The following is a 12460-nucleotide window of genomic DNA, read 5'->3' as shown; positions in this document are numbered from 1 at the left end:
GTTATTTTTCTGTGTTACTTCCATTGCATAACCACACATTGTGCCAGGTCCATGGTACCGTGAAATGTATTTCCTCAACCCATATTAACCAAACAAGTGTTTTGGACATAGGAGAAGCATTTCTCTAAGTGTGATTATCACCTACCTCCAATTTACATGCAGACCAGTTGCCAAGGACCCAGCTGTAGCAGGGGGTCACTGGGCAGGTTTTCTGCTGGGTAAGCTCTGTGGGGCACGGCCGTCCTTCTCCTTGGGTTGGCATAATGATAAATCGAGTCCGGCTCATTCGACCTAAAATGATAAGGAAGGTGTCAGTTTTTCAGTTAAGAGTTTGGTTTAAAAAAGGAATTAAAGGACAGAATATTGCCTTATAAGTCTTCATTAAAATACACTGATTTTTTATTATGTCCAGCTTTCAGTTTTTCTGCAATTTTAATATATGTTTCTATAGACACAGGTTATATAAGTTCTTCATAATAAAGATTTTAAGTTTTCAGTGGCTCTCAGTCTAAAATCTGTCATGTTGCCAAATGAACTGATCATGTAAATATTGGCAGGATGCTAATTTATTTATTAAGCTCTAATATGATCAAGGCATCCTGCTATGTGTTAGGGACACTGTGATGAAATAGCCAGATGTATTTTCTGCCCTCATAAACTTTGTATTTTAGGCCAGGACTACAAATATTAAAAATAGAGTGTTGTGTTTTGTCTGTTAGGTTCTAAATTGGCTAGTAAGGTAAAGCATTTCACAAAATCCAAATTACCCAAGAACATTCCCTAGGAAGATGCCTCCCAAAGGGAATACTGGTATCTCAATGGATACATCATGATTGGTTTCCCTACAGTTTAGGACCAATTTCTTTGCTTTTTTCATTGAGATCAAGATAAAGGCTGCTGCCTGTGTGAAGGATCTATTCCCTTTGAAAAAGTTCAAATGCTGGCATCCCATTTCATACTGAAAGACAAATAATAAGAGTAGTTGAGGAACAAGCAGGGACCTCATGTCATCTTCTATCTACTCCTACACCTTAGGTCATAACCTTGGTAAATGGGGTAGTTGGGTGAAACTTAAAGTTTATGTTTCTCTCTCTCTCCCACTGATTCTTTATTCTTTTTCACTGATGAAGCACCAAGTCATATAGTTTCATCACTGTTATTTGTGAATATAATGCCCTTCCATTATTGTTGTAAAGTTAATTATGTAATCGCCTTTATGATAAATGTTAAAGGAAAACATTTTCTATGGGAGCATGATATAGGGATTCAGTCTGTCTGGGAAGAGAACTTTCCCTTGAGCAACTAAGCTCAGGAATGTGAAAGGATATAAGTCGTAAGTTAGGTACAGAGAGCACCCTATATAGAAAAAAAAAAAAAAAAACAGGATGAGCGGCAAAGGAGTAGAAGATGTGGCTAATAATAGTAGATGATGAGGGTAATGTGCCTGGAACAGAGAGAACTCAAGGAAGAATGGGTTGAGTTAATTTTGTCACAGCTATTAAAAGTGGGGTGAAAGAGTACATTTATTTCTTAAGTGAAATGGAATGCTACTGATTACAAAAATTTACTTGAAAGCCCTACATAGATGCATCTATTTATTTGACAGACCTGGAGCAGTTACTGTCTGCTGCCAAGGTTCCCACTTGAGATGCAAGAAAAAGCGTCCTCGCGCTTTCTGTCTGTCTGATTTTGGCAGCCAAGATTGAATGGGGGAAAACAATAACAAAAACAAGGAATTTTTGCAACTCAACCTTGTAAAAGGTAAAGAACCTGTTGTGCTCCAGAGAATCTCGTATTTAAGTTTAAGAATATGGTAGTTTTTTTTTTTTTTGAAACGGACTGTTTTTTTCATTTTAAGTCGCCACTTTCCAAAACGAGGGTTTTTTTGTGCAATAGAGAGTGTTATATCTTGTATTAACTGAGAAACTAGAAAGAGAAGATGTGCAAAAGAATAATGTTCATTTAGGAGTTACTTCTGTGTGTGATCTGAAAAGAAATAAAAAAAAGAAAAAAAAAGAAAGCCCTACATAGGAATAATTCTTGGATGCCCTAAATTCAGGGGTAAGTAAGGCTGATTCATACTTTCAGAGGACTAGACATCTCGTCTAGGAATATTAGTGATTGATAGTAAATTAATTCATTGTAAATTAATTCTATCTGAGAAGACCTTTGAAGAAAACTAGGAAGTTCTAAATCTCTGAATTCTGAATTCCTTAAAGTTATTGCATTACTTCACCTATATTAAACATATGTACTAAGCCCATTGAGAATATTTATATTTCATAAATTGTTGACATGTTATCTGTTGAGAATGTGTAATACATCATATATCACATGCTAAGCAACATTCTAAAATACTTTCTATAGTAACTTATTTAATAATCATAAAAACCTTACAGGAAAATCCAATTATTTTCCAATATTGTAGACGTGGAAGGTGAGGATAGTTATGTATCTAGTTTTTTTTTTTTTTTAATGGGAATCATAAACAAAATTTTGGATGGTGATAAAATGTGTGTCAATGACTCCAGAGACCTGGTGAGCAACAGAAACCACCAATACGGCACCCTTGGGCACTGAGCTCCCTCATAGAATGTGTTTGGACAGCTGTTCTGTGCAAATGACTCAAGCCACACAGGTTGGACATCACTTCATTCACATGAAATGTTGTCATTCCTGCTTCATGAAAACATTTGGCTCAGGATTGTACATTATGTCTTGCTTAAATACTCTTCAAGCTTTATAATGATCTTTATGTTTGTTCTCTTGGCCAATACTTGTGATCATATCATTATAATTACATTCTGTTATATCTGTATTTGTAAGAATAATGACAATGTAATGTTGCCTTTATCATAGCTATAGGGGATCTATTTCATTACCATCAAATAACTTCAAGCTTGTTCTTAAATGGATGGCATGTGAATGGCCATTACTTTAGAACCATTTTATTTACTTCCATCAAATTGACATATCTTTTACTGGACTAGATAGATACAGATGGAAGCTAATGTGTGCAACAGAAAAGAAACGATGCTAATATTTCTTGAAAGAATGAAGTCTTCAAACCATTCATGGAAAGCACAGCTGTATCATGTCTGTCTTTTGCTGTCCAAACAAAAAGCTATGACTTTTCAAACGATGCCCATTACTACCAACAATACATTTTAATACCGTGGGGCATGTAATAAACCTGCTTTTTAAAGCATATTGCCATATTTAATTGGAAATATTAAAATTTAATCTAAAAATATTGCTTATAGAGGCATGAGATATAAAGGGAAATCACCTGATATTTCTGGAGGTTATTTCATATCTTTTCATAAGTTCCCTTATCTTTTAATATCAGAGATACTTGGTGGTATAAATTAATTAACCAGAGAAAGTGCTCCTCGAATTAGGCACTTACACAAATGCTAAAGTACAAAATTGAACTGCATGGAGTACAGATGGTCTCAACCAGGAGACCCGTGACAATGGGAATGAACAACACTATCTGGGATTTCAAACATCAAACGGGATAGATTATTCAAACAAATAAGCAACTATTCATCAGCAGGGATTATTCTAGAGGTGAGAGTGGATTTTCATGCCAGTGGGAGAACAGTGGATGATGAATTAAAGATAATTAAAAGAATATGCGATATGGAATATTAGAAAAAAATTAAAAATAGCTGATGTATAGTAAAAAGAAATCTGGACTTGGCATTAAAATTCTCCAGTTGGAAGCAGCTCTCTCAAATTAACAGCTAGTAAATAACTCCTGAATATGAATTTCCTTTTTTATAAAATACAATTAGACATATGGAGCGTCCTTATTATCTGAGGATAATTCATGCTGGGAAAAGTGATATTTACCATGAGAATTAAATTATTTTAAATAAATAATGTTTAAATGGGCTTTTCCCTGGCATCAAAAGCATGCAGATAAGTTTATTTTCTCTAATATAAACTGTCATGTAAATGATCATTGCAACTATGCATTCATAGTTGCCACTGATATTTCAGTGATAATTTTAAAATGAGACATTACTTTTTGACTGACTTCTGCAGTTTGATCACAGAGTCTTTGAACTTTGACTCACTTTTCAGACATTTTCTCAAGAGCTATTTTTAATCTTTGGTGTACAGATCACACCATTTTGTACCCCCATTTGTTGTGGGTACAACTTGCATTTGCAGTAGAGCTTGACCAGCAAATCTCCTAATGCAGTCACACAACATGTGCATCAGGAGAAGGGGCTGTTGACTTGGGGATGGCTTGTAAATTGTCCGGTCATTAGGGAACATTTTGATATAAATATACTTCCTATAGAACTCATGATTATGGGGATTCAGGTAAATACTCAGAAGATGGGGACTGCTTGGACTTACTCCATATTGGTATATGAATCAAATATAGCATATAAACCATCTTGCAGCATATTTAAAATGTAGCAGATGCTTCTTAAACCTTTAAATATTTCTTTTAAAAATTATTTAATATCAATTTCTACGATATATAAGATATGCCAACTCTATTCCATTGTGTTAATAATATAAAATGCACACAGCTATGCAATCTGTAATGATTCAGACTGATTCCCAACCACTAAATCTCTTACACCTTAGCCTTAACTCCTTCAGTTCTCAAAATAAGAGTGAAAGTTGCTATATCCTCACTTTTCCAATATGAGAGTGGGAGAATTTTCTAGGACACTCTGGAGTCTTCTTACTTGGGTTTTTTTTTTTTTTTTTTCAATAATAGCATAAGAAAGAATTAGGATTCTCTTGGAACCTAAATTAAAAAGTAGGTATGAACAGTACAATGAGATATAGAAGTTGACTAATCTCAATAAAGGCTACAGAAGAGCTAATTCCTATAAAATGTCTCCAAATTAATAAAGATTCAAATTTTGGTAGGCTAAGTTGGCTAGCAGTTTTCTCTGAACCTACTAATCTCCTTCTTGGGGAATATCGGGCCTACTATTGAATTAACAATAATTACTTACAATGAAGAAAACAGGGTTGTGTGGTAAGACCTTCAGGAAAAAAAAAATGAGGCAGTATAGGTAGGGAAGGTGATACTGGTACTTGCATACCTATTGAAAACAAATTTGTTGATCATACCTCCATTGAACTCATCAGTAGTCAGCTTCACTCTGAAGATTCACTACAATGAAGATTTGGAAAATTCTAAGCAGGAAATACTGGCTACATTTTTGTCAATTTATGAATTCACTAAAGGAAAATTCAAATGCAATGGTTCTCTGTCCTGACTATACTTTCAGGTCCAGACAGCCAGCCACCTCTGTACCTTTATGGTGTCTGGCTTTAACCAATTATTCTTCAGTGGTCCTGACACATGGTCATTGGATTAACTAAAAATAATGGTTTGAAGAGCTCTGGATAATTTCAATATGATCCAGGCAAATAAAAATATGTTTGTAGGGGAAAATGGAATATATAAGAATAAAAGCAATGAAGAACATACTATTTAACCTTAAATAATTCATTAAATAGCTGAGCAGATTTACCTTTATACACCTATAATCTCCAGAGTACTATAGACATGTAAAGGCCATCACAGTAGTATGATGAAGTGACTTTCACCTTACGACATATTTTTTCATATGATTGAATTTTCAAGGCATATGCACAATTATTGACAGAGAATGGTCTTCCAGAGCTGACATCTACAAGGCATCAGCTACCAATGTTACAACACTCAAGTGCTCCTTCACTATGTATTTCCCAAATTGTTTGGGATAAAATGTTTCCACTTTTAACTAGTTCACCCTACAAATTTATTCTTAAACATTTGATACCTGCTACCTAATATTAGCAGCATATACCAGCAGATGACAAAATAATGGAGAGAAAGCTAAATTGAATAACTATAAAGTGTTATGTTTATATAGATAATGCAGCATATTCTTGCTTAGTTATTTGCCTTACTTGGCTTTCTTTTACCACCTTACCTGAGAACAACTGCTATTCTCATCCCCTCAAATCACTTTAATAAAAATTCTAGTCTCAGACTATGCATTAGACACATTCATATTCTCAGGTAAAATGTGACAAACTAAACCTCAGAGAAGTCAAACTATGCAAAGTCACATAGCTGTTGCAATTGACACAAAGTTCTCCTTAGTCTAAAAGCATGTAGTTTCCAACAGATTAAATCTGGGCCAAATCATAGGTATCAAATGTTATGTTGACGGTAGGCCAGTTGAACAAGACTGAATAGTGCACCCAGGTCTACTTTCTACAATAAATGTGCTACTTGTATTCCATGTAGTTAATAGTCTACTAGCAAAAAAAAAAAAAAAAAAAATACGCTACAACATCTTTCTCTGTCAAAACTATTTGCTCTTGCTACTTATGGAGTAAATTTCTGAAAGCAAAGGGGAAGTTGAATTGTAAATTAATTGCTCAATTAATTTCATGTGGCCCTTTATGCTGGCCATTTACTGGTTGAGCCTGTATTTTTTTCAGTTCTATTAATATCTGAAATGTTCATAAGTATTTAAGTTAAAAATTTGATTTAAACATACACTTTGAGGGAAATGGATCTGGAGTCAAATTTATTTTCTAATGTAAATGAAGTAGAAAAATTTACCAGCCTAATCTGCAAACTAAAGTCAGATCTTTGTCATATATTTGGCAGAGATGTAAGATGCCGTAAAGGTTCTTCACTCAGTTCCAGTGTCTGGGTTTCCCCTTCCGAGGGATTCCTTGACTTACTGGAAAATTGCCTCAGGCACCTAGATACCTTTCATCCACAGAACACTCAATTTAAGCAAAATAAATATTTCATAGGCTTTTCAGAGAGGGGGAAAAAAAAAAACAAAAAACTAGACCGAGTCACGATCATCATCACTCCTAGTCACAGGAATGACGTCAGTTAAGCAAGCGAGAAACAGGACCACCGTTTTAGATCAAGCAAGGCCAGGGTATCATGGGAATAGATAGGAGAATTGTAAGGGCAGAGGATTATGTACCTATGCTTAGAAATAAAGAGCTCCAGAATTATCTGGTAGAGTGTGTATGCAATCTAGCAGCTTCCATCCAGTTCTAACCAGAGCAATCATTTCAGTGCCATTAAAACCTCACAAAACTTGATTGACCACTAAAAATACCTATACACAGCAGAAATACCCAAATAAGGAGCTGAGTATGGCTCTTTATTTGAATGCGAAGTCAAAGATCAAAGGTCAAAATGAGAAGGTCAAAGAGACTAATTTTGACAATCTTGGAGCTATTTCACCCAACAGAATCACAAATTCCTCATCTGTAAGACTGGTCTCTGCAGCTATATTTCAATTAGATGGATGAGATAATATGTGATATTACTGATTATGAAATACATATATATTTAGAAAGCTTAAAATTCAGAGGGAATTTTTAGGCATGTATCTAGCAGGAACATTTACATGTACAGTATCAGATGCAAAGGAGTACACATAGAACAAATGGGACTTTGAATTTGGATTCAACTCTTGCCTCCATGAGTGAAAAGATGCATGGCCTTGAGCAGATTATTTAATTGCCTACAAATGATGCCTATACTTCATACTACTATTATAAAGAGTTACCGCTCCTAAATCAATACTTCTGTCTTTAATTAATGGGTACTAGAAGTAATATTTTATCTAACAGATAAAAAATAATGAAAGTAAGTTCTGTGAAGATTAGTTCAAAATTCTATGGCCAGTAGAAAATCTCCAAACTCAGATCTTCTGAGTTCTTGTCCGCCTTTCCTTGTTTCTATTCTACCATTTAGTTACTTAGTCTCATGATAGGAACTAATTACCTGATAGGAGTTTGAACTGTTGTAACTATTGTATCATGTCTGATCCAAGATCTCACACTGATCAAATTTTTAGACAGATAACAAAAATGAAGATTAGTGGCTTGCCTATGATATATTAAAAAAGGGGGAGGGGAGCTAGAAATCACAAGTTTGTGATACTTTAGAGTCTATACAAAATCATTCTTTCATTATAATTGACAAAATATATAAGCATATCCTTTGGAAAGCCAAAGTTAGACTGGATCACACAGTATAGAAAACTCTTATAAATGCACATACACTAAATTAAGAGTTTTAAATAGGAAAAATCAAAGTGTTGGATTGATTAATAACATTCCCAGAACATTACCAGTTAAATAACAATTATGAATATTTCATGATATGCTAAATTTAGGGAGTTCTACATTCCACTGAACTGATGAAAATTCAACAAAGAACATGACTAATCCAAATATTAAGCTCTTCTATTACAAGCTTTGATCTTTGAAATCTATCTAAAAAGATCCCTTAGTGGAAGCTTATTATCAGTCTCTCTCTGACGTGGAAAATAAATTGGATTCAAACAGTTTTGACCTTGAAATCTCTAACACAATTGAAAAGTATATGCCAAGCATCAGGTGAACGTTAAAGAGACAATCCAGGCACTTGGAAAATAAAGGAAGAACTCATTTCAAAATTTCCCCTCAGATCAATGTAGTTCTGTGGGTTTGTCAGTGAAATGTGGCTCATGGGGAGACATCTAGGACATCCAACGCACCAGGTTTTGCCCGACAACCAGTGAATTTATAAACAGAGAGAACTGTGTGAACTTTTTGCCTTTGATAAAGAAGTCAGCCATGAGCTGCAGGTGCTGCTATCTGACTCCCGTGCAACTCACTTGTCCACTTTAATGCAACTAAATAAACTATCTCCTTTTGTGGTCTACGCCCCATTGCCACGGCCAGTTGGAAAAAAGAAAGCTGCTCATACAAAAGACAGCTGCTAGCGTGTGCTCTTAAAAGAGACAAGGCACAGATGTTTCTCAATAATAGTTTCAGTTCCTAAGTTTGGTCTCTTTTAAGAAACTAGTTCATATGTGCCATGCATTTCTGCTTTGATTCTCATTCTTCATTGTTTTAAGTTGCTCTGTATGAGGACAAAGGCATGATTTAAATACAGAATCCTCTCATTTGGGAAACATGCTAGCAGGGTGCTGAGGAGAGAAGAGTTGTGCTATAAGATTGGAGCTGGAAGGTTGGAATAGAGGAAAAATTGGAGGGGGACAGTAGGCAGGGTGGAAACATGATCACAAAACCTGTCTCAGTTACATCCTGAGGGTAGGTGCCTAAAGTTGAAAGGTCATGTATCATGTTCTTCTTCATATTGCTCATATTTTAAGGTTATATTTGGGCACAAACAGTTGGAGAAATATGCATATTTATAGCTTATCCATAGGTGCTGACATATAGCCTGAAATTCAAATACTGAGGACTGGTGGTAAGCATGGATTGTGACGTACATCTGAGGAGGTGTGCCTCCTACTTATATACAGCGCCATTAACCACTGTTACCTCAATTAAAAAAAAAAAAAAACAAGTGCTTGTGAGATTGAACACTGAGCAGCCCAGCAAAGACAACAGTTACGAGAGCTATGGGAACTTGCCACTCCATTCAACATAAATTTCACCTCTCCTGTGGCCTTTCTGCATCCCTCACTCCCCTGCAAGATTCTTGCTATTCTGCATCACATCATAGCACGTATCAGCATCTATTATTTTTGTGTTAATTTATTTGCTATCACTCTGTCTTGCCATTGCAACCCATTTTCCCTTTAGAATATTAGTTTTATGAAGCCAGGGGGCTATGTTTGCTTGGGATCTGTTCCCTACCTACTGTGTTCTCAGCTGCTGAGAGAATGCTTGGCACTCAGAAAACATCCAACGAGTACTTGTGACATATATAATGAACTTCTCCAGTTCTGCCTTCAAGAACAGAACTCAGAATAGTAGGGTCACCATATAATTTATTTTCCACACTGCCACTTTTGACAATGAAAGAGGATACCATTAGACCTCAGGATAACAGGCAAAACTTTATAAAGCTTTGTTGAATGAATGAACACTAAACTGCATATATATATTTAGATTATTTGGAGGGTTTGTTATATATTAAAATTATGGAATAATTTTTAAAGGCATTATTACACCTGACACTTCAGGAGATGAAGACATCTATAGGTCAATGAAGGAATGTCAAGAACTTATTGACTAGACCCTTGGAAACTAGTGAGAGGTGATTTTACAACTAGTGCCATAGTTATATGCCAATGGATGCTATTCAGATGATTTCCAAGTGTTTTATACAACTTGCTTTCTACAAGTAGTTAACATTCCTTCCCTAGTCCCCCTGTGCTTTTGTTCACAAATGGCTTTCCTTAGGAAACCTTTGTGTGAGTGTTTATTATACTACAGATTGGAAAGGGTGAATTAAAGTTCAAACTCTAACTGCCTGGAGTCCTCTAATAATGGCATTCAGATTTGTAAAGAATGATTGTTTTAGTTTTCTGAGGAGACAAAAAGGGTCTGAGGTGTTCACAGCACTAACAGAACTGCTTGAAATATTAAATATTTTAACACTAAACTTAAATTTTGTGGTCTTACATTTGTATGTTGTATGTTAGCATAACACGGAGATCCGTCACTGGTCTGGTTCAGGAGCATAAACAGGACTTTCAGACAAAAATAACAATAAACAGAGCCCCTGTCTCCTCACACAGAACAGTCTTGTGTTTTGTTAGAAAAAGAGGAAAAGAGCCAGGCAGGGGCTGGCTGCCTTTGGGTTGTGATCTAATGTGCAAGGCCTTCCCTTGCAACCTTTCCTTTATGGCCCAGTGCCATGTAGACTATGACAGACTGTACCTGAAATCCCTCCATTGTGCCAGGTTCTGCCCTTCATAGGAACAGGGGATGGGAGGGATTCATCATGAAGAAAGCAAAGTCTTCAGCTCCTTAGATGCACAGACATTAGAACAGATCCAATATTTCCTGCCTGATAAAAGTAGGAGGCAGTAGTTGGGGGTGATGATAAGATATTCCATGTGAGAAAAGGTGCCGAAGTGGGAAGAAGCAAAGGCTCAAGGATCTCATTGACATATGCCATGTTCAAGCAGAGAGAGCCCAGGGGGCCATGCAGGGTGATGGAGGAGGGAGCGATCTAGCAGGTCTGCATGGGCCATGCTCACAACATACTGTTACGTGCTGCCCGTTACCAACATGAGAGTCACACATCACAGGAGAGACCCCTGACTGAAGTGCTTATGGCTGTGGGATATCTAGCGCGGGTCATCACCGGACAGAGGAGCAACTAGCGGTTTGGACGAAAGACACGGCGAACGTGGTGAATAACGCCTGTCATTAGTATGGCTCCTTAGTGAACTCATGTCACACAATGTTACCTGTTTGTTTACTATGTGTTGTCCCTCAACGAGATTGTAACTTCTGTGATAACAGGGAAAGCATCTTCCTTCCCTCCTCCCCTCACCCACTGCTGCATTCCCGATACCTAGAACTATAAATGGCACATATATCTGTGTAACGGATAAAAGAAATAATGAAAGGTTCCAGTAAATAGGAAAACACTTGTTTGGATTTACACTTGGGCTATGACTATAGTGAATGGATTCTGAGTGAGATCGAAGGAAGAGATAGAGTGGGAGATGAGAATGACTAAACTTAGGAAATAAACTTTTAAATAGCTAGGGAATTGAGCCTCCCTGGTGGCCTAGGGGTTAAGTCTCAGGCTCTCACCACTGTGGCCTGAGTTCGATCCCCAGCCAGGGAGTTACCCACATATGGCATAGCAGACCTCTCCTGTCTCACCCACTGCTCCCCTCAGCAGCTTATTTCAGTAAATCCACCTGTTCTGCTCCCCACTCTGCCTCTGATGAATCCTCTCACTGGCCACACTTCTAGCCCACACTCCAGTTTTTCTATAAATAAATAAATGTTCAAAATTAATACATATCTAAGGAATCTCTGACAACTCTCTATTACTTGTGGGTAGTATGATAGAAATGGAGATGGAAATTCACATATACTAACCACCCATGATATATCAGTTATTGTGCTAGGTGCCCTCATATACTCATACACTTCATTTCATATACTTCATATACTTTGTATACATATTATTTAATTCTCAAATAAAAAAATAAGGTCCCTAATATGTGCATGAATTACATGTTATAGATCAAGATGCTGAGACTTAGAAAGACTCAGTAATTTGTCTAAACAGCTTTACTTTGAACCTAGACTTACCTGGACCATACCAGGGATGTGCAACTGGAAAGAATACCATGCTGTCAGTCAGAATATTTGAGGAACAATAGTTCCTCAATTGCAATCACTGATCTTGGTCTGAAGCTTACTCTTTGGTTTCTGAGGCTTGGCAGGCTCTCAGTTGTGCAGGAATGGCATGTTATCATTAGACATTGTGATTCCTATTATTTTAGCTTCATGGGTATTCTTGGCAGAAGGAGCTTTCAATTGCCTTAGCCACAGTTTCCTAATACATATTCTGGGTACTGTCTTCAGCTCTGTCCCCTCCAGGATCTTAGGTCTGAGTGCACAAATGAGTCCCTTTTACATACTGAATCCTCCCTCAATTCCTCACACATTCCCAACTAGA

General features: G+C 36.6%; 1 protein-coding gene and 1 pseudogene across 4 annotated transcripts in view; one reads left to right on the top strand and one right to left on the bottom strand.

Moving 5' to 3' along the window:
* The window catches only part of THSD7B (thrombospondin type 1 domain containing 7B), a 1502545-nt gene that overhangs the window by 22154 nt on the left and 1467931 nt on the right, over positions 1-12460 (bottom strand). For all 4 annotated transcript variants that reach the window (XM_054699694.1, XM_054699696.1, XM_054699695.1 and 1 more), the window contains one exon: positions 146-291. In XM_054699694.1, the coding sequence (XP_054555669.1) occupies positions 146-291 (146 nt within the window). The remainder of the gene's footprint in view (positions 1-145; positions 292-12460) is intronic.
* LOC119256441 (small nucleolar RNA SNORA31) lies at positions 1586-1722 on the top strand (annotated as a pseudogene).

This window comes from Talpa occidentalis, unplaced genomic scaffold (genome assembly GCF_014898055.3).
Source record: "Talpa occidentalis isolate TD23 unplaced genomic scaffold, MPIMG_talOcc4v2.1 talOcc4.3, whole genome shotgun sequence".
Taxonomy (NCBI): Eukaryota; Metazoa; Chordata; class Mammalia; order Eulipotyphla; family Talpidae; genus Talpa; species Talpa occidentalis.
The sequence above is the reverse complement of the archived record's forward strand: the minus strand, read 5'-3'. Positions and strand labels throughout refer to the sequence as shown.